This window comes from Epinephelus lanceolatus, chromosome 14, assembly GCF_041903045.1.
Source record: "Epinephelus lanceolatus isolate andai-2023 chromosome 14, ASM4190304v1, whole genome shotgun sequence".
Taxonomy (NCBI): domain Eukaryota; kingdom Metazoa; phylum Chordata; class Actinopteri; order Perciformes; family Serranidae; genus Epinephelus; species Epinephelus lanceolatus.
The window spans coordinates 29,379,942-29,403,554 of record NC_135747.1 but is presented as its reverse complement, the minus strand read 5'-3'; the positions used below and the strand labels follow the sequence as shown (position 1 = coordinate 29,403,554).

The following is a 23,613-nucleotide window of genomic DNA, read 5'->3' as shown; positions in this document are numbered from 1 at the left end:
CACCTGGTAGAGCAGGCATACCATGTGCAAAGACTATGTCCTTACTGCAGCAACCACAGGTTTGATTTCACTAAAGCGGTCCTTTCAAATAAAGGCAAAATGGCAAAAAAAATCTTAAGAAGATACTCTCAAAATGCCATTTCATCTAAGCTTTCAGCATACATTTTCTGGGAAATATAAATACAACAGTAATGTTCCTGTACATTAAGGTTAGTGGAAACTTGCAGTCTGATCCCACAGATCTGTTCTGTTGTAGATAACACACAGTCCTGATAGATTAACAGGCTCTGTTGGTCCCCTCACTCCATCCCCCGACTGGACTTCCCTCATAAGGATTAAAATAATCAGATTTAAGGTTCATTACTGCAGGAGGAGATGGAGGTTCTGGTTATACCAGGGATCAAACTGGAGGCAGCAGACACTCACAGGGCAAAGAGGGACATTCATAGTCTAGCCTACAGAGTAAAACCAGTACCTTCAAAGTGATATTGATACCAATAGAGTATGTCATGATACCTTTTTTTCTAACTTTATTCGATGCCCATCATTTGCGTTCACTTGTGTAAAATGCCATCAGACACCACAGGCATGTAGTATAGCCAGGCCTGGTCCCACTCCTAAGCCATCGAAATCCAGCGCTTGGGCAGTGACTTGCGGCATCAGAAACCAACGCAGCCGGTTGCTGTTAGAGTTAAATCGTGCCCGGCAGCATCAGGGGGAAACCCGGCGGGACAAGGACAAAAGCAAAAGTCCAAGTCCAAGTGGGGCAGGCAGCAGGGGTAGTGGATGGGTCCAACAAACATCAACCTTTGACCGAGAGAGTGGTGTTCGTGTCGTGTAAAATTCTAAAGCCGAACCCTGTTCTTTATTCCGAAACCTAACCACGTGTTTTTGCTGTGTAAACCTAACCATGTGTGTTTGTTGTTGAAGGAAAAAAAAAAGTCAATTCGCTGTGTTGTACCATCGTAGCTCCTTTATTTTGAAAGAGACTGAATGTAAACGTTTTTTGAAAGAAGACAATGCATGTTACCATGCATCCCAGAATGTCAACAATCAACGCACCCAGGGAACCTTGCATTTCGTATGTAGACGTGGAAAGTCCATGACCTCAATATGTGATGAGGTCGGAGTGAGAATGTGTTGGGTAGCCATACTTTGGACTGTTTTGGTGGCATCTCGGCACGCTGAACTGCCAACTCTGTCAAATACACTGCTCTCGACCTTACCACATGAAGGACTGTAGGGGTTATAGCTGTAGCAGTAGTGGGCCAATCACAGACAGACTGTTTACCTTTGTTAATCATCAAAATGTGTGAGTCAGTATGCACGGGACCAACCAAGGTGCCAATGTGCATCTTTTGTCCATGTATTGATCTCTCTGACATACTACTACTGATTGATCTGTCAGAGTTTATGTATGGTATGGGCAGACTGTAAAACTGAATTGCCCTTCTGGGATAAACAAAGTTGTCTAAACTGAATACCATTACAAGTTGGTAATTGTTACAATAATGTGAATACCAGGGCATTTTGGTGTAAGTAGTATGACAAAGCATAATTAGAGATATTTACTGCATCAAAATGACTGTGTAAAAGATGTAGGTTACACTGAGAAGCAGCTGTGTGAGCCAGCTGCTAGGCCTCATGAATATGCGGTAAACATTAACAGCACCCGTACAATATGCAGCCTATGCATTGATCTGTATTTGAGAAACTTTTCAGTGTTGCTTGTTGAATGAGAACTGGCCACAGTTCAACTTGAAAATGAGAGCTGTGCAGCGCAGAGGCAAAACAGATCAATACAGAAAACTGGCACAAGTACAGTTATTTGCTACAGGATTATAAAGCTGCTGCTTTGCTATGTGTCTCTCTGTTTACACCTGTGGCTTCTGTATAGGTTACTCATCCTTAAAAGCACAAATAAACATTCACATCACTCACATTTGTTTCACTGGATTCATGCAGCCACTTGAACATTCATAAACACAACACACATACATCCCCTCCTTTTTTAATACCCCAGAAGAAAACAAGATGTATGAGGTCAGTGCTGTTTCATCAGCTTCATGTCTCACTGAACTAAACAGCTGTCTGTGATCAGTTTCTTAAAACAAAGACATCATAGTGAGACGCCTGAGGATAATACGATTACATTGTGGTCAGATACTGCTGTGAGAAGCTGCAGTGAGGTAAAGTCATTTCCAGTATCGATCCTCGGGGCATTTTTGGTGTGCAAACATTTGTGTTAGGATGCTTTCCATGAACTGGAACATCAGAATTTGATGCCAGTTGCTCAGTTACAGACCACATCTGCTGAGCGGATGTTTAAAGATAGGTGCATATTTTATATCTAGTTCCAGCCAAATGGGGCTTTGTGGTCATCTATGTCATTAAAGCTAAAAGACCACATACAGTTCATGAAAAACACAAAGCGCTGGCCTCTTCAGGTCTTTACTATTTTTACTTTTTGTGTATAAAAGCACTCTCAGTCAACTCAGATGCCCAGAGCTAGAGAGCTGTAGCTCTTCTGCATCCACAAACTGAATTTTTAACTCGATCTCAGTTAGAACAGGCTGGAGCCATGAAAATACATGTGGAGAAATTGTCAGGAAACAACGCAAGGGGAAACTATAGAGACCGAAAAGTCAGGAGATTACAGGAGGGGAGTGTCTCATAGTGACAGAACCAGTAAACGTGGGTGCAAACATACAGCAGTCAGAGTAACAGAGCAATATTGACTTTTAATCTTAGCCGTGGCTGTGTTTGCTCTGTAGTCCTGAAGCAAATCATACAGAAACACCACATCATGTTTCTATGAAGGTCAATGTCTCTTTGGATTTCAAAATGTTATTTAATTTATATTTGTAAAGCTCATAACCATTATGGATTAAAAAATTACCATAAGTTGTATAAAAGTAAAGTATCGTATCATATTGTATCGCATCACATCTCATTATATCATACCGTAAAATATCATATTGTATCGTATCATATCATATCATATCATATCGTATCTAAGTTTATTAAATTACTCACAAATTTCCCCCTCACAAAGACATTTCTGTCCAACACATTCTCACTCCGACCTCATCACATACTGACGTTTGGTCATGGACTTTCCACGTCTACATACGATGTGAAAGGTACATTGGGTGCATTGGTTAATGACATTCTGGGACACCGTGTCCTGTCACATACATTGTCTTCTTTCAAAATACACTTCTGTTTTCACAGGAAATTTATCGTTTACATACAGTGTCTTTCAAAATAAATGTACCATGTTGGTACAACACGGTGAATTTACGTTTTTATTTTTCTGTCAACAACAAACACACATGGTTGGGTTTAGGAAAAAAACTGAAGAATCTTACTGGACGTGAGCACCGCTCTCTTGGCTGAAAGGTGGTGTTTGTTGGACCCACTCATCACCCCTCCTGCCCGCCCGCCTTAGTCAGACTTTTGCTGCCTTAACTATCATCCTTGTCTTGCCACGTTTCCTCCTGATGCCTCCGGGCACCCTTAAATTACAACAGCAACTATCCGCGTATCATGACTACATTAAAGGACACCTTTTTTTGTTGGTTTTTGGTGCTGCAAGTCACTGCTCAAGCTCCGGATTTCGAAGACTTTGGATTGAGACTGATGTAGAAGCTGGCTCCTACAACCAGGCTCTTCTGTCCCTAAACATTATATGAAATCAGAGGACTTTTGCTCATGGCTACTTTAAAAGATAGTGTACAGTTTACATACAGTTTATAGATAACAAGTAGAGTCTATGCCTTCTTTTTATTTGTCTGGCAATTGTCTGTCATCAATCATACCAAAAACACATATGGTCTATCAGTCAGATCAGATATCAGATATCATTAACTATACTGATAAAGGACATGGATGAATACTTTTTCTGTCCCAACAACTTTCCCTGTATGGCATCCTACCTGCCCTGTGACATCAGGCTCAGGTCAAAGCACATCCACCTAGTCTTGCTTCAAACTCACTGGAGCTCAGTCCATCCCACAGTATCGTGAAATATCCATCATTGCTTTGGATGTCGTTCCCCTCTTTGCTCTGTATGTTATCCTGACTGTCTGTCTTTTTACAGGCACAGCCCTTTTACTTTGAACCCTCCTCCGACTCCAGTTCAAACAAACCAAGAAGTCTCGCTGTTAACTCTTTGTTTGGCAATGGGAACTATCAGGTGACTTGGCCTTAGGGTATCAGTACACTGACGTTCATTTCTCTCTCTCTCTCTCTCTCTCTCTTTCTCTCTCACACACACACAAACTGTTTGAGGACAGGGTTCATTCAAGTGTGTCTTCTTGCTCTGGCATTTTCAGTCTCTTGCCTCCTTTAAACCTTTTTCCTCTGAGACCAGATGGTGCCATGCCTGTTGTGTCTAAACAACATCAATCAAAGGTTTTAGATACTCAGGTGACTTAAAGGATCATACCTCTGTTTTTGCATGGACTACTACTCTTACATTTAACATTACTCTAAACCATTTTACAGACCAAACCTTAAGATTTTAGACCACATTCCTACCAACCAGTAAACATTTAAAACACCTTCATGTGCCACCTTGACTGGAATGGTGATTAAATTACATTACATTCATTTAGGAAACACTTCTGTCCAATGCAATTTATAAGTGCATCTATAGCAGCAAGCGCGAAAAGTCATCAAAAACAGGAAGTGGAAACAGAAAATTTTGAGTAGTTGCTAAGACACAAATGACCTCATACTTGATATATCATTAAAAAGTAGCTGCTGAATAAGTCTGAGTCAAGGACCACAGGTAGATGATAGGAAGTTACTGGAGAACAGTGATGCTATATGGGAGATGCACAGAACCCCTTAACGCCTTGCATTCAAAGTTGTTTCGGGTGATCGAATTGCAATCAGAAAGAGCTTGACCACATCAAAGTACAAGTGTAAACACACCCAAAGGCACGGATTCTGATCCGATGGCCGAACCACCTTCAGAAGTGGTCAGGGACATGTCCTGACCTCACTGAACACAAGTTAAAATACACCTATGTTTTCAATCCACATTCAACAACTACCGTAAAACTTCCATTAGTAGCCCAGGCTATTATTTGCTTAAATCATCAACCTTAACAGGCCTAAATTTGGGACAGCCTTCTATATGGAACAGGCCTTTAATTCCTTTTACACAAAACTGTTGCTCAGCAAAGTTGGGAAATATGATCAAATTGTTTATTTGAACCAGTATGAATATTACGTGTATAAAAATTAGGCTTTGAATAACATCAAATATGAATTTTTTATTTGATCTAGCTCTGACATACATAGCATCAGAGAGGATTACAGCACCCGGCATACTGACACAACACCACTTTATCCTGTTAAAACAATACTCACAACTTGGATTGATTTTTATGAAAAACCCCTTTGATTATTTTGATCTGAGGACCCTTGTGGACTAAAGATAAATGAATAACTTACTGGGTAATTGAGGAATTGACACATATTCTGACTTTGACAGCTTCAGAGAAAGAAGGCCACCGTTTTTTTTTTTTGTTGTTTTTTTTTTTACAGTCTCCTCTGGTGCTCATGGTGTCAGTAAAATGAACTGAACAGTTAAGTTGTGGGGAATCTAACCAAGCTAACGATCGGTAGCATCTCCATACTGACAAAAGTGTCTAATTGAGAGAGGCCTTTATTTGTCGAAATGTGGCTAGTAAAAGGGACTGTGTGTTTAATTAAGACTAGGCTTTTAATTGAAGTTTTACGGTATGTATGTCATTGCAGCTGTTCCAAACCTGAGAAGCAGCAGCCATTAGCCAGTTAGCGAGCTATGGCACCAGTAAGACAGCAGCAAGAAAGCTTATGGATGTTCAAGACACTCGTGGATGGAGTCAAAACAAGATCAAGTGTCTGCTTTAAATTTGGTCCGACCAAAGTATTCAAGAAAAACCTGGCAATTCATGCTGCAACTCAGCCTTTTATCAGTGCAGTGGCGTTGGGAAATGGGCAAATGGTCATGGCTGCAATGTCAACAAACATTTCAACACATGAAACAGAAAAGCCAAGGACAACAATAGCTCTAATTTTTGGATATCAGAAATTCTGCAGATGCAAACATTAGCACAGACTCCACCAACAATAGTGCCAGCTGTGACGAGTACAACTGGAGTGTTGATTAATAGTATGTTTTGATTAGATCTTAATCACATCTCAGTGTGGACACAGTTGACACATATTGTGTATTGTTGCATTATTGGGTATAAAGGGGGTTATACAGCATCATAGGGTTTTTTCAGGGCCTTTGAGTTTATGAACGCACTACCAGAAGACAGAGAGGAGCTAAAGGACATCACGACACCTTTGCCAAGTTTATGACATCACAAATGCTCCTCTGCAGCTTCTGTTCACTGAAGCAGGTGGTTTTAAATCTTGTGTGACAGCAGGAGACCTCTGAGGCTGACACACAGATTACACTGTTCTACCACGTCCATGAACACAAAGACAAAGAGATGGTCACATAGGCATGTGAATAATATCTTGTAAACTGTGCCTTTCATACACAGGTTGATAACACAGTTGGCAGGTGCAAAACTGGAACTGACGCCACCTGTCATGACCTGAAGTGCAAATCAATTACACTCCCTCTTCAAGAAATGCATCTGTTTGTAATATGGCAAAGGTTGCATGAGTTCATCTATTATAAATTAAAAGCCTACCTGCAGCTAGACAAACATTATTGATCGCACAGCCTTGTGAACTGTGCCAAGTTCTGTTTTCATTTTTATTTCTCCAGGAAAAATGATCTGACCTCAGAATCAAATCATTTAATCATATCAAACCTATACAGAGTATCCACCTTCTCCTCTATTGATCGGATACTATTTCTGATAACATCTGTGGCTAACATATATTGATTAGGGACAGCTGACTGACAGATATCTACATATGTTATTTGAAACACAACTTCCTTTTACTCTTCTCTTTTATATCAATTTAACCTCAAGCAAGGGTGTGTGAAGCAAATGGCTCCTCAACCATCTGGCAAGTAAAAATGAGACCAGATAAATGACCATATCTTTGATGTTTGCAGCTTGGTAAAGTAGTGTTCCCATGTTATTAATGGCCACTCACTGCCCAAGGACACAAAGCTGCAACTGTCTAGCCATCTGCAGAGCGCTCACAGGCACTCACACGCTCCTCATGGAATCAAGTTCACACAGAAACCTCCATCGGTTCCCACTTTTTGACCCAGCCTCACTTACTCAACTGGCCACACCTTGCCCCCAGCAACTCCCACACATATCAAAACCAACCCCCCACCCAGATTAGCTATAGCTGGTATAGGGTATTCTGTTACTGAAAACCCCCCCCTCCTGGATGATGCCAGATTTGAGTTTCAGTCACTTTTTGGTCACTTACTCCTTTCCTGCCTCTCCTCTTTTCTTGACCTCCTTCCAAACACTTCCAGGCACTGTTTACACAGTATTATACAATCATTAACACCCCTCTGGCTATTGGACAGAGATGAGACAGTTTCAGATACTACTGTATTTCTCACAAAACAGGCAGTGAAACCACTCAAGTGTCCTTTCCAATCAGCAGGTATCGGTGATGTCACACTGATCTTATAAAAGGACAGGTACATGTTAAAAAATGTGTGTGTATCAGCTACATTATTAGGTACACCTGTTCTTAGCGTAAGCAACATGAAAGCATGGATCCATCCCGCCTTGTATCAACGGTTCAGGCTGGTGGTGGTGGTGTAATGGTGTGGGGGATATTTTCTTGGCACACTTTGGGCCCCTTAGTACCAACTGAGCATGGTTTAAACACCACAGCCTACCTGAGTATTGTTGCTGACCGTGTCCATCCCTTTATGACCACAGTGTACCCATCTTCTGATGGCTACTTCCAGCAGGATAACGCACCATGTCACAAAGCTCAAATCATCTCAAACTGGTTTCTTGAACATGACAGTGAGTTCACTGTACTCCAATGGCCTCCACAGTCACCAGATCTCAATCCAATAGAGCATCTTTGGGATGTGGTGGAACGGGAGATTCTCATCATGGATGTGCAGCCGACAAATCTGCAGCAACTGTGTGATGCCATCATGTCAATATGGACCAAAATATCTAAGGAATGTTTCCAGCACCTTGTTGAATCTATGACACCAAGAATTAAGGCAGGTCTGAAGACAAAATGGAGTCCAACCTGGTACTAGCAAGGTGTACCTCAGAAAGTGCTGGTACCAGCCATGCTATTGGGTATACTTGGCTAGTACTGGGTGTTGGACCCCCTTGTACCTTTAGAACTATCTTATAGAAATGCACTACTGTCCAGGAGGTGGTCTAATTGAAACTCAGTCTTTGTATATTGGCGCAAATAGGATACATCCTCCCAACTGGAAAACAAGAATTACTGTGCTCAATGACAAAAAGGGCTCAAATTACTTTTGTATCGTATTACATGGTCAATGACTGGAAGATACTTAAGTATTTGCTGTTTTAATGTTCCCATAAACACTACTGATCAACATCTTACCTTTCCCTGCTACTACAATAATTGAATTAAAGCACATTTTCTGTTCTTTACCAAGAGTTACTGACTTTGCTAATGAGAAAATATACTCCCTGAACAAACACAACGTTACTCCAACATTTCTTATACACACACACACACACACACACACACACACACACACACACACATCGGCACATATACACACCACCTGCTGGCTGAGACGCTAATGTTCTTTAGAAGGCTTAACGATGGGGATTACTGTCCACTCATGCTCACGTTTGTGGGTGACGAGTCAAACATTAGTGGGTCACAGTCACACACCTGGACTGCTTGCCTCTACTGACACAGATTAAACCGGACTACAGCAGAAGCCTGAAGCCCGAGTTCATCAGGCCAGAAACAGTGGACCAAAACAAAATGTATAAACTATGAAACATGCTAGTTATTGACTTGTTAATGATTTAGAAATAATAAAAGCATATAATAAAAGTTTATCTCCTGTTTTAAGTTCCCCTCTTACAAGAAACCTTAAATTATTCTGGTTATAGTTTGTGTTCAGAGTATTGGACAGGTCAGAGTTGGGGGGTAAAGAAGGCGGGAACAGAGCAGGCTCCCACAAACAGAGAGATGGGGGAGGGCAACGAGTGGGAATAAGGGGCTTACAGTCATGGTCATGGAGGGGAAGTGACAATAACAAAGCAAAGCACTAACCAGGGCTGAGCAGTGACAGATGAGTCCATATAATATCAGGGGTGAGAGAGTTCAGACAAGGGTTAAAAAAGGCATGTTTGAGGTGACGATGAACAATTATGTTGCTCTGCTTGGTCTTCAATCACCCAATAAAGAAATAAGTAGAGTTTCCACAAACGCTTTGAAGCTTGGACCAGTGCAATGGTTATCAATGTCCAAATCAGTCTTTGAATGTTTTGTTTTGTTTTAAATCCAAACAGCCCATGAAATGAGAAATAGTAATCCAATACTATTTGATACTGGCATAGGCTACAGTTTATTTATTTGTTCATTTGTTTATAGGGCTACATATGAGCTAATGTGTTTATATGGGATTTAGCTGTAATTTATTTGATGTGATTATTGCACATTTTGAAGCTGTTTTCGCTTCAAGTGCAATTTTTGTCCTCGTCTGTCATTAGACTCATAATTACAATGATAGCAAAGTACATAAATTATGACTGCAAGTTTGACTAAAGTGTATCAGCTTATGTTTTCCCCCCTAGTGAACTTCAAAGCCCCATTAATTGTATTCAGGACAGCTCTACAAATGTGACCACTGATCAACAAAAAACATAAACTAGGAAAAAGTTGGAAATGAATCATGGAAAATGCTAAAAAAAAATCTAAATCCCTGCAGAGATACTGTATACTGAATAGACAAACAGTTGTCTCTTCTGTTCTGCGCCAACTCAACAAGCCCTGTTCATGAACAGAAATGCATTTACCAGTGGTCCTGTCTAAATATAGTGCTGCAGTGCATCACTGTTGATCATTATCACATTGTTATCTATGCCAGATCCCACATATGTACATACAACCAACGCAGATGGCCACAGAGCGTCTGTGATTCATAGTTTGTTGTAGTTTCCTCTATTTGTGGTAGACTTAAAATAGACATCAAGTGAAACTTTGCAGCCAAATGGACTCAAGATTTCAATGACAACAAAGAAGGGAAGGGATCTAGGTGAGAGCAAAGGTAGAGGGCAGGTGGACGAACCAATTTGTGATGTTACCAAAGTAACACTAGGGTAAAACTGCCCACAGAAACACTGTAAATACAGCATGGTGAAAGAAAGACTCACACATAACACATACAAAAAAAGCTGAGAGTACATAATAAAACATCTGACACCTACCACACAGCCGGTGGCAGCAGCGCGAAAATCTGTAGTATCTTTCCACCTCCTCCAGAGAGATGCGTACTTGACCCCCACTCTCCTCCACGGGGCACAAACACACATCCAAGACTCCCTCTTCCTCTTTGACCTCTTCGGTTTGACCATCCATCTCTTCCCCTCTCTCCGCTTTAGTCTCTCCGCTCTCCATTGACCCTGAATCTGCCTCAATCTCAGCTTTCTCCTGGGTTTCACTACCTTCATCTCCTCCTGGACTTCCCTCGCTTAGAGAATCTGTGTGTCCTGTAATCACAAACCAGTCCAACCCCTCTATCTCTAGCTGTCCATCTGAGTCTAAGCTCACCTGTCCTGCTAAACTCAGGTCCGAGTCCACTTCCATGCAAAACCCGGAGTCTAACTCAACGTCTAACTCCTCTTCCATCAAGAACCCTGAATCACCCATCTCCTCACCCCCCATCCTGCTCTCCTGGTCTATGTCCTCTTCGATCCTCTTCTCCAACACTTGTTCCATGCAGCTTTGCAAAAAGGTATCACCTTAACAATTCCCCTCTCATTCTGACTCCACCTTTCACCAGACGCCACATTCAGCCTCTCGCTCCCTGTCAGGCTGCAGGTGCTCTACAGCCTGCAGGACGTCACTCAGTGACTGCGGGGACTTCCTCCTGCAACCTCAGGTTACCTTCCCTGTAGACAAAAGCCACAGTGTAGCACTCGACCCCACCCTCCCTGCTCACCCAGCTACCCTTTTCCCTCCCCTTTAAAAAGACAATGACCTGACCCCACCTGGTTGAACAGCAATGCCTCCAACCTGCTAATAAAAGACTGACCTCTAAAAAGAGATCTAGTTATGACACTGTAGTCAGACACAGAAAAAAAGCCACGCATGCTAAGTTATGTCATGCCCTGTTGTGTCACATGGGTTAGGTAGAGACTCCAGCTATCACCCCTGTGCCCAGCATTCATTTACCTAGGCCAACAAAGCTCTCGCTCTTCGTCTGCCTTATCTCAGGAGATGTGGACTAAAAGTACAAAGCTTCCATTCTGACCAGCCCATTCAAACACTGCCTGCATCCCCATTTAACCATTCACAGACTGTATCCATTCAAAGCCCCTATTCTTGTTTACAAAAGACCCCATTCTTACGAACTTACTGAAAGACTTAATTCTAATGAGACCTCTCAAAGACAGACACTGTTTCTTAACAGAATGTGGCAATTTAGATTCCATTTCAGTGAGTTGTATAAAAGATATATTTCAGCCAAAAGAGCTAATAGACACTATTCTGTCTGCTAATTCTGTCGTTATCTACATATACAAGCAGAGATGTTGGTTGTGTTAAGTGTGTCCTGTGTTTGGGTGGGGCATTGAGTTTAACACGCGTTTGCTCTATGACCAAGGGCAAGCACGAGGTTATCAGTGTCATAAACCTTGAGAGATAAACACGAGAGCCATTAGGTTGCAGAGCTGCACAACTCAAAGTGAACAAGAGGGTCAAACAAAAGGACAGATCGCTGATCAACTCACAGTCTCATTTAGAGACACTGATTCGTTGTGCTGTCACATAAAGCCAATAAGTGAGCACCGACACTGAAAGCAACTAGTGTAGCAAATATACTCGGAGATGCGTCCATCAGAAATTCTTAGTCATCACAAAATGCCAGAAAAAGATGTGTTTAACATAAAGAACCCTGAAGGAAAGACACATTGCAAGACATGACCCTTTTATGGTTTTCTGTTTTTTCTGTTCAGTGAAGCCTTTTGTGGGTCCAGCAAGAAATCAGATTAGAAAAATGTTGTGACTTGAGAAAGCTTCGATTTGGTCTGAAGACAGCAAGTGTAAAAATAAATAAAAACCTTTGGGGTGCAGAAAGAAAAGAGTTTACTAGACCCCTTTAGCCTGCTCCTCATCTCTGCTTGAGGCTAATAGCTCAAGGCTACATTAGCTGCTAACATAACACACCTGAATCAGTTGTATTGTGGGTAATGTAGGCACCAGGTTAGGGAAAGTAATGTTTGGAACAAAAAATATAAAACTGTCCAACAGTAAAGCATTGTACTGAGGGACAGGCATGGATAACTGGTACTAAATTGGTCCCAGCTCCTGACTGGTCAGTACCAAATTATCAGTAAGCTCCTGGACAAGTTACATGAATGCAAATTGCAGCACTCTTTGTCCAGGAGCTTACTGGTCGGTACCAAATTATCAGTAAGCTCCTGAACAAAGAGTGCTGCAGTTTGCATTCATGTAACTTTAATTAATTCTAACATAGCTGGCATTTTCAAATTCCTAACTGTCTCCTAACGATGACAAAGCTGCGGCAGTTATGTTTGATGCATAACTGTGTGCTTACATTCTGTGCACACCTGCCATGACCGAAAATGCAAAATGCTCAAAATAGTTACCTTCTGAGAAGCTTCAAGACTATAGTTCTTTGGTAATTTGTAATGTTAGGGCTGGACCCTAATAGTCGACCAGAAAGGTCATTAGTCCGATAACAGCACTTGGAAGAAGATCAGCTCTGCACTCAGGATTTCAGGTAAACAGGCTATGATATGGTGTTTGGCAACCTCAGACGCAACCTGTCGCCGTACTCTTTAAAGCTGGCACAAAAAAGGGACAAGAGTAGCGTCCAGCACCCGACCTCATGTTTTCCAGGCAGTTAAAGACGCGGCATGTGTACGGCCTCTAATTTCCAGGGCTGGTACCTGCGGTTATTCCACAGGCTAGTTAATAACATGTCGGGCAGGAAATTCAAAGTGTGGGATCATTTTGAGAAGGTGAAGAACGAACCCAAGGTGATATGTAAACTCATCTTCATTGGTCGACTACAAACATGACGTATCATCTGAAACATGGAAGTAGCTACATGCCCATTAGCCCACAGCGTCATTAACAGCCAGCTCGCTCAGTGTGTGACGTGCACTTGTAGATAAAATATAGGCCTATATTAATGAAGGTTCATTAGTACGGTTTTGTATTTCTCTGTAATGTAGCACAGTGTTAACAATGTTCCTGATACTATTCTTTCTCACACCTTCAACTCAAACCATTGTGTTGCCCTGCCCAAAATATATCATTTAGTAATTAAATTAGGGACAGCACGGTGGTGTGGTGGTTAGCACTGTCGCCTCACAGCAAGAGGGTTCCTGGTTCGATCCCGGGTGTGGGAGCTCTTCTGTGCGGAGTTTGCATGTTCTGCCCGTGTCAGTGTGGGTTTTCTCCAGGTAATCCAGCTTCCTCCCACAGTCCAAAGACATGCAGGTTAATTGGTGACTCTAAATTGTCCGCAGGTGTGAATGTGAGTGTGAATGGTTGTCTGTCTCTATGTGTCAGCCCTGCGATAGTCTGGCGACCTGTCCAGGGTGTACCCCGCCTCTTGCCCAATGTCAGCTGGGATAGGCTCCAGCCCCCCGCGACCCTCAAGAGGATGAAGCGGTTAGAAGATGGATGGATAATTAAATTAACATCGTAAACATGCAGGCGACTAGTCGACTAATGGCTTTAAATGACGACTATTGGTCAACTAGGAAAATTCTTAGTCAGGGGCAGCCCTAGTCATGTTTAAGTTTAGTTTCTGGTAGTGAAGCAGCATAAAGGTGCATCACTGTAGCAACTGGTTTTCCACAAACACTGTCAAATGTGTGTTTAAATCACTCATTACATGTCCTCAAGTCAAGTCAGTCTTGTTTGTATGGCCCCAAGTCACAAGTTCACTCACTTTACAATTTGTAGAACATACAGTACTTTCTATGTTTACATTGACAGATGTCATAAAGATTGCACAAAAGAAGCAGTTGTAATATGGGAGTATAGTCTAAATAAAACGACATGACACAACTGTCTGTGATTCAGTTTCACAAATAAGTGGCATCATGAAACAAGTTGATACATTAACACTTTTTGGAGACAATTAGGTTGCTCTGGAAACAGCACAGTGTCGTTTCTGCCTCCTCTGTGATCATTTTAAAAATCAGCTGTAGGTGGAAAAACTTGCAGATCAATGTTTTCATGTGAGTATCCTACAACTGCAAGCAACCACACAAAAAATACTCTGAAAAGACTTAAAATATCAACAAAAGCTCCCTGCTTCCCCAGATTTTTGTTTTGTATCAGGCAGACCTCAGCCTGTAAAACCAAACAACTGCTGGATCAACAACATAGTTCCTCTCTTGTATGAATTCACCTCATGGCTAATGACTTAAACAGAGCTGGGGAGGAATGAAAACCTTCCCTGAAGCTACACAGCGTGTGGTACAGACAGGCAAAGCAGACAAGAAAAACATGCACATGCATTATGTGGAGTCCCGGCATGCCAACACATATGCAGACACACACATATACAATCCATAAGTGCTGGGCACAGCTTAGCTTTCAACATGACCTTCATCCAGGGACAGAGCAAACAGAAATATCTGATGACAACCTCAGCAAGAGACAAAGATAGATCAGATTTTCGACACAAAGAAAATACACAAGCATCCTGACGACACAGAGAGACACAAAAAATACCATCCATACGTCTCCTGACTCACGAGGCTTTAGCGGGACCATTGGCATCCCACTATCCCACTGAGAAGCACTCCTCTTGGCTTTCCTCACCATGCTTTCCTCCCTGCGTGTTAGTGAGACCTGTGAAAGTCTTTTTCTATGCAGTGGAAAAAACCAAGGTCTCAAAGTGGCAACAGTCTGGTCGACAGGACACCAACTTGAAAACTCAGCAGCTTTAATCAGCAGTTCCCACTCCTTTGCACCATCGCGTCTGCCGGGAAGATGCTGGTTGCTGCAATTTCTGCATTTGCTGAAGAATCTGTTACTGCTACGGAAAAAAATATCAATGCAGCTGCGGAGATCTGTATGTTGGAAACTGAGGCGGCTGTTTAAGCTGCGTAGTCACGCACTCTCACACACACACAGACACAAACTGTTACACACACAAAGACACAGAGACAACCCAGTGGGGAGCAAGGGAAGCCCACAGGAAACACTGTGTGTGAGGGTCTGGGCGTGATGCCCTGCAGAACTCTGGCCAGGGCTTCAGTCAGGAATATATTACACACACACACACACACTCACACATACATAGGCATGTAGTCCTATGAGCACTGGAAAGCTGTATGTAAGCACACTAACACACACACACACACACACACACATACACTCTCCCTTCCTCTTACCATCCCAGCCTCTCCAGGAGTTCCTGCGGCTGGCGGGGCTGAAAGGGAAAGTAGAGCCCAGTCCAGAGATGTCCAGGTTCTGGATCAGATTACTGAGCCGGTTCACGATCCGGTACGACGCCTCACCTCCCTCCCGCAGAAACTCATGCAGAGACATGAGAGCAGCCTGCTGGTCTCACACACTCAAACAAACTCTCTCATCCAGAGAGACCCCCTCGCTGCACCTGCAAAGCTCCGCTGCACACTCTAATAGACTCCAAACTGCTGCCCCCAAATGCAGGCATGGGAAGAACCTTCTTTTGTTGTAACGAGCTAGGTCACTCTGAACCAAGCTGACGTGCTCTCACATGCATCCTCTGAGGAGATTTCTGCATTGGCTACATACAAGTGGAGCCCAGTGTCCTCTGCAGAGCCACATTGGGGACTCGAGGAAACAGCAGTGCAGGAGTAAAAACAGCTGAGTCACTGTCTGCACAACCTTCTGAAACAAACGGTGTTCACACTGAAGGTGAGAATGGGCCCGGCTCTGCTCTGCACAAAATCACACTCTTGCTGATGCACACGCATGCCTTGTCACAAGTGCAACTATTGCCGGCTCAGAGCCTGCTCCAGCCCCCCCCCTGGGGCTGGAGCAGAGGGCAGCCGGTGGAGCACAAATCCCCTTCTGCTGCTCAGGCTAATTATATTCCCCTACTCCTTAACTAATCTGCCTTTTCTTTGCCTCTTTCCACCTCCCCAGATTCTTTCATGCATTTATTCCTGGTGAGCCAGGAAGGCATGAAAATTTAAAAACTTCAGCACTATAACTTTGAGGTGGACACGAACAGCTCGGGGTGTGTCAGCTCCTCCACCGAGGTGGAGCAGCACACAGAGGGTCCTCTTTGATGGGAGAGAGAAGGAGGTCACTGGCAGGCTCTTAAAGTATGTGTGTGTGTGTGTGTGTTTGTGTTGTGTGTGTGAGAGTGTGAGTGTGTTTGGTTGTGTTTGTGTGGTTAAAGCTGGCAAGCAAAAGGCAGCTTGCAGGCTTAGAATAGAGATGAGAGAGGAGCTGCACTCTCACACATACTGATGAGGCGACTGCAGGAGGACGAAAGACACACGACAACAGCTATCAACCCGTAACCCTTCATCTCTCTGCCCCCCCCCCTTCTCCCGTACCCCTGTTAATCAGGTCTGATCCCTCCTTTGTGGCATCACCCACCTCCTGTGTGTTTCTCCTTTATAGCTGTTCACCACTGTTTGCTCCCACACTGCCCTCACTCTGACATTTACCTGCCTATATGAAGACAAACATATAGACACAGAGACAAAAGCCCATACGACCTGCCTGTCCTCTTCCCCACGAGCTACTGTTATTAACAAAGCTATAAAAAAAGAGCACCACAAATCATAAAACAAGACTGCAGCTATGCTAGTGATGCTGAGAGTCTGCGCTTGGCCACAGCAATGGTTTGAATTAAATGCTAACATCAGCATATTAACATCCACACAATGTCAAAGCTAACATACTGATGTTACGCAGGTATAATGTCCACTACAGCCCCTTTCCTACTGGACCAACACATTCTCACTCCAACCTTGTCACATATTGACGTTTTGGTCATGGACTTTCCACGTCCACATACGACATGCAAGGTACCCTGGGTGCGCTGGTAGTTGAGGTTCTGGGACACCGTGTCAAGTTCTTACATGCATTGTCTTCTTTCAAGATACACCTCCCTTGTCATTGGAAACAACAAACACATGGTTGGGTTTAGGAAAAAAGAACAGGGTTTAGCTTTAGAATCTTACGGGATGCGAACACCGACCTCTCAGGTGAAAGTCGGTGTTTGTTGGCAAACAACTTTTTAACATGATGCAGTGATGGGCTGCTACAAATTCCATCCATCTTCACCCAAGCAGCGCTTAAATATAATTTAAATTCATTAGTCAAGTTTGAAAGACAAACTCAATAAGTAAGAGATATAAAACAGAATTAACCCCCATAACATATTCACTGGCCTCCATGCAGCTTTCCAATGTTTACTAACTCTGTATTCCAGTGAAATTGTGAAGTCAAACAGGACGCACGAGTTGATAAATGAATGAATACATTTAAAAAGTGCCATTATCCAGAGCTGTGTACACTGCTCTGGTCCACTGGGGTGTTAGCATGCTAACATTTGCTAATTAGACGTAAATGCAAAGTCCCAACCCTCACCTATGGTCATGAGCTCTGGGTTATGACTGAAAGAATGAGGTTGCAGATACAAGCTGCTGAAATGAGTTTCCTCCGTGGGGTGGCTGGGCTCAGCCTTAGAGATAGGGTAAGGAGCTCAAACATCCGGAGGAAGCTCGGAGTAGAGCCGCTGCTCCTTCACGTCGAAAGGGGTCAGTTGAGGTGGTTCAGGCATCTGATCAGGATGCCTCCTGGGTGCCTCCTGTCGGAGGCCCCGGGGCAGACCCAGAACACACTGGAAGGATTACATATCTCATCTGGCCTGGGAGCGCCTTATGATCCCCCAGGAGGAGATGGAAAGTGATGTTGGGGAGAGGGACGTCTGGAATACTTAGCCTGCCACCCTCCTTCAGATAAGCGGTTAAAAATGGATGGATGGATGGAAGTAAATGCAAAGTTGAGCAGAGGCTGATGGTAATGGCAAGCACATTTTTGGTCATAAATCAAAGTATTGGACAAGTTAAATGATTAACCTGATGTTAGTGCCATATGAGGGATCACCAAGTTGGCACTCTTCCTCCTGATAGGGGACATGACTGTCACAATTTCAAAGAAATCTGTAATTCATACTCATGGTGGCGCTACAGGAAAAATCAGGGGATCACTACACTCAGTAAGATTCATCCTCTGGGCACTGTGGATGTTGCTGCCAAATTTCCTGGCAATTCACCAAGTAGATGCTGAGATATTTCAGTCTGGACCAAAGTGATGGACAAACCTTGGACTGACAGAGTGATACTGCTGCCCACAGAGCCACGCAATTAGCGTGGCTAAAACCCTGACATTATTAATTCATTAGTATTGCCACTACATGAACACATTGTTTCTATTGTTTCTATCTATATATGATAAAAGCAAATCTAAATATACAGTAGATATGACTCTACAGCAGCATATTACTGGAGGCATTTAAAAAAGGATTTCTTTGCAGACAGTTTAAATTGTATTTTGTTGGACAGGAAAAACCACCTACAGTAAGATGTGACCACCCTTCCTAAAATGATGATTTTTTTATGGCAGCACTCTCCCTGGCTCTGGTGACTGTGTCTTTCCGACCACAGCTGACCAGCAGGAGACTAATAGTGACCTGCTGGATCCATCTGGTGACACACCTGCTCTGCCTTTAGGGATGAACAACACAGCTCATCTACGCATGTTGAATGAACCTCTGACCTCAAGCTTAGAAGAAACCTCACACTCACATATGTATATCTGATTTAAAACAACTGTCTTTGATTTCATTTAAACCTGAAACAATGCAACAGAGGACAGTGTGATCAATACCAAACGACTGAGACTGACAGAAGCCATGAAGTCATCAGACAGCTGGGCTGCCGGGAGCTCAAACACTTTCAGACACCTCAACTCCTGCTTGGCTCAGCAGCAAATATACCACCAGACAGTCTCACACACACAAGCAGAGGTGTGAATACATACTAGCTATACTCAGCATACAGAAAACACCAACCACACTATATAATATGTCCCTAGTATTGCATGCTAAATAAAACAGTCGCCCTGAAGCATCAGCGGCTGCAAGTGAACAGATTCCTGCTGGAAAAGCTGAGACCTGTGATTCACTGAACTTGATCTGTCCCTTTAAATCAACTGGAAGTAGGTCAAATGCCCAGTTAGAGAGTGGAGGGGAGGCTGTTTGAGATTAGGGCTGCAAGTAACAATTATTTTCATCTCACTGATTTATCCAAGCTAAAAGAAATCTGTTGTTTTTTAACACCAGAGCTCAACTTGCACCATATTCTTTTAGCCATGCCAGCAGTGTGGCTCTGAGGGTGGCAATGTCACGCGTCATTCTGTCCACCACTTTGAAATAACTTAGTAACTACTGCAACAAATACCGTGACATTTTTGTACCTGTATCCATGTTACCCAGAGAATGAAGCATACCGATATTGGGGATCCTCTGACTTTTACTGTAGCGCCACCACCAGGTTAAATTTAAACTTATTTAGCAAAATTTTATACAGACATTTACAAGTCTCTGACAATGTCTCCTAATGACTTACGTGATTATCTGAGTTTTCCTTAAAAGGGATAGTTCGGATATTTTGGAGTGGGGCTGCATGGAGTACTATTTCGTAGTCAGTGTATTACCTACAGTAGATGACGGTCGGCACGCTCCCAGTTTGGAAAAGCAGACAGGAGTACCACCATAGCTGAGTGATGTACTGCTGTGGACGGGGTTTAACAGTGTAACGTGAGTGTTCGCTGTGTGATGGTTGGGTCACACTTACAGAGAGTACACAGCAGGATGGAGACGGATATTCTCCAAAGCAGCACTTTACTTTGCTCCACACTTCAGCAGCTTCATGATGACCAAATTTCCAGGTTACACTTCCTTGTCATAGATCACATGTCTCCTAATTAGCCAATGAGAAGCTGGAAGGACTTTGACTGAGGTAAATGTGTGAGAATTATTGAGGCAAATCTGGCAAATTTAACTGTTTTTAACACTGCTGCTACGAATATTTTAACATGTAAATAATAATTGTGAACATAAATATGTGAACATTTAACTGTAAAAACACTCTAAATGTATTTTTAGTAAATTACTAAAACACATGAAGTAACTTAACCTGTAATCCTTACAACAGAAAAACGTATTTTAGCCACTTAAAAAAGGCTTACCTAAGAAATCAGTCAGTCTAAGTGGATGCTATATTGAGTATATTTTCACTGCTTAACCTTGCTGTCAGACTGCCCTTTGTTTTGGCGCTTCATTTTCTCAAGCATAGAACTTCCGTATTCTTGCACCAAAGCCCAACAGTGCAGCTCATTGTATTACACCGCAGGTCTTAGGCTTTTACTTAAGTGGCAAAAATACATTTTGGTGCAAACCCCCATCCTAAGCAGTGCATAGCTGGGCTTTCGTGGCGGTGCTCCTGTCTGCCTCTCCAAACTGGGAGCATGCCAACCGTCATCTACTGTAGGTAATACATTGACTATGGATGAGTGCCTCATACAACCGCAAAAATCTGAACCATCTGTTTAAGTGCCACCATGAGACATTTATAGTTTTGACTTAAATATTTCATCAACTACTGAATGGATTGCCACGAAATCTGGTACACAGATTAACAGTCCCCCAAGGATAAATTGTAACTTTTCATTTGGTACCATCATCGAGTCAAAATATGACTTTGTCCTAAACCTTCGCTGACTAAATACCTACAAAAAATGTCATTCCCTTCAACTGTACTTCATGTTTCATGTTGATGAAAAAAGTTAAGGGGTCACCAAAGTGATTACGCTTTTTTCCTTAGGGGATTGTTGATATGTGTACCAACTTTAATGGCAATACATTCTGTAGTTGTTGAAATATTTTAAAGGGTCAAAAGGCGGCATGGTGGCAGTGGTTAGCATTGTCGCCTCACAGCAAGAGGATTCCTGGGTTGAGGGATTCCTTCTGTGCTGAGTTTGCATGTTCTCCTGTGTCATCGTGGGTTTTCTCCAGGTACTCCGGCTTCCTCCCACAGTCCAAAGACATGCAGGTTAATTGGTGACTCTAAATTGTCCGTAGGTGTGAATGTCTCTATGTGTCAGCCCTGTGAGGGTGTACCCCGCCTCTTGCCCAATGTCAGCTGGGACAGGCTCCAGCCCCCCCACGACCCCCAACAGGATAAGCTGGTACTGAAAAATGAATGCAATTCTTCAGTTAAAACCACAAATGTGCAAACAAATGTTAGCATGCTAAACTAAGATGGTGAAGATGGTAAATGTTATTTTGGCTGTTCTGTCTGACCAGCAATCCTAAACCAAAGTTATTTATTAGCTTCGATCAGCAGCTCTACAGCCCCCTCTGTCAGTTGGTCCACAAAAACCCTTTGGGAGCAAGTTTTTGCCCTGGGAGCTCTAGACTGTTGTTTACATTTGTTCATGATATGAAGCAATGCACCTTTCTCCATTTCACAGTTTATTTTTGTGTTGTCTACTGAGCACTGATAATTGTGCTTCACAGCTCTGCCCAGGCACTGCTGACTGAGTGACCACACTGAGAGATGGATGGATTGGATCACTGCCAGTGACTATATTCACCAAAAATAAAACAGTGTGACCTGCAAATAGATCTTACTGATTTTATATCAGTTTGGGGACACGGCATGTTCAATTACATTCACAGTCAGTCAAGAAACCAGGAGCTGAAACAGAGACGAGGTGTGTCCTCTTTTTTGCACCTCCTTTTCAGCTCGGGATAAGCGAGCAGTTCACCAGGTTAAACGATGCTGAATACTTTTCATCCTCAGCTGACTCTGTTTCCCTGAGTCGCTCTTTTCCTCACTCTCCCTTCCTCTCTGCTGTCCTCTGTGATCAGCGTTAGTCTCCTCTCTGAGCCGATTACTGCTCTCATCCTCCTGCCACAGCACATTCCTGTCACATTTCCTTACAGACAGAGTGCTATCAGGCTGCTTGTCTGCAAATGTTTTAATATAATGTCACGCACTTAAAGCCTTTTGTTTGGTATGTATTTTTAATTTCTCCCAGATATTTGGGATCAGTAGGACCCGATAAGTATAATTGTCAACGATAATTAAATCCCAGTGTCCTCGGATGTTCATTTTCCAAATGTCCTCAAAACTGGACAATAAAATAATCAAGTTTCAACCATGAAATGTGATCAGGTTTTGGACCTTGTCCACTTTTGTGTAGGGAGCAGCTGAAGACTGACTTGGCAGAGATGGCTATCATGTTGTTTTTACATGGATTAGTGTATCGTGGTCTTACTGTGATTGCACAAAAAGTGTCCACAAATGAGGACAACAGGTCTAAGTTAAGTAGAATGAAGTGGTCAAGTAAACCCAAAATGTTATGTGCTCATATGAGGACACAGGGTCTCAGGAGGATATGGAAAAAGAAAATTATTCCTTAATATAATTTTCATTTAGTTTTGTTTTTATGATGTCTGCCATAGCGTGATGCAGCTTATAATTCTCCTTCAGAGCTGTACTAGTTTTGCTCCGTTTTATTCCTCTAGCGTCTGCATATCCACAGCCCCCCTCCTCGCTCACGTCCACCCACTCACTCACTCACTCACTGCTGCCATACTCTCACCATCTCTGGTGCTAAGGAGGAGGAGATGCAACTATAGCCCACTGTGCTGGATTAATGATTGCAGCAAGAGCCTCACCATGATAGAAGATTAAAAAAAATCACGCAAAAAAATATACTAGATATCATTCCTCTTCCCTCCGCACACATACTGTAGCTGTACGTACACAGTTTCTACAAATACAGCTAAAAATAATCATGAGCTGAAAACTAAAACACCATATGACTCAGTTGTCCGTAAATGAGCAGCTGTGGCTTCTCTATACGTGACCAGCATCGCTGACCTCCGATGAAACACGATCAACACAACATAATGAAAGGTGTACTGTGCCCAACTGTGTGTGTGTGTGTGTGTGTGTGTGTGTGCCTATGAGCCTGGCTATGCGCCGGCAGTGAGTGGATTAAAGGAGATCTCTATAAATGGATCAAAAGAGAAGAGAGGCAAACATCAGAGATATCACTCATACAAATAAGTGGCATTAGTTTGATCAAGGAGAAATGTCTGTCCTTCAGTCAGCCGCAGTAAATCATGAGGCAGGTCGTCACATCTTCAGTCTGGAAAAGGGTTCTCGTGTCAGCTAAAGAAGGCCCTGAAATAGCTTTCTTTTCACGACTGCAGTCAAAAATGAAGGGCCACAAATGTTTCCCTGCAAACACTTTGACTGCTCAGAGCAAATATAAAAGCCAACGCACACACACACATCAGAGTTTTGCACAAACACAATAGCACAGCCCTGACAGCAACATCTAAGTTGTGATGTAACTACCTGAGGTGGC

The 23,613-nt window shown here is 42.9% G+C and overlaps 1 protein-coding gene across 9 annotated transcripts in view; it reads right to left on the bottom strand.

The window, feature by feature from the left end:
• mcf2lb (mcf.2 cell line derived transforming sequence-like b) overlaps nt 1-16,046 on the bottom strand; it is a 54,248-nt gene extending 38,202 nt beyond the window's left edge. The window contains exon 1 of one of the 9 annotated variants that reach the window (XM_033617626.2): nt 15,555-16,046. In XM_033617626.2, coding sequence (XP_033473517.2) covers nt 15,555-15,711 — 157 coding nt within the window. In that variant the 5' untranslated portion in view covers nt 15,712-16,046. Of the gene's footprint in view, nt 1-10,379; nt 11,060-14,979; nt 15,207-15,554 lie in introns of those variants that run through there. The other 8 variants (XM_078174594.1, XM_078174593.1, XM_078174586.1 and 5 more) reach the window with 8 other exon arrangements.
• Between the last annotated feature and the right edge of the window lie 7,567 nt (nt 16,047-23,613).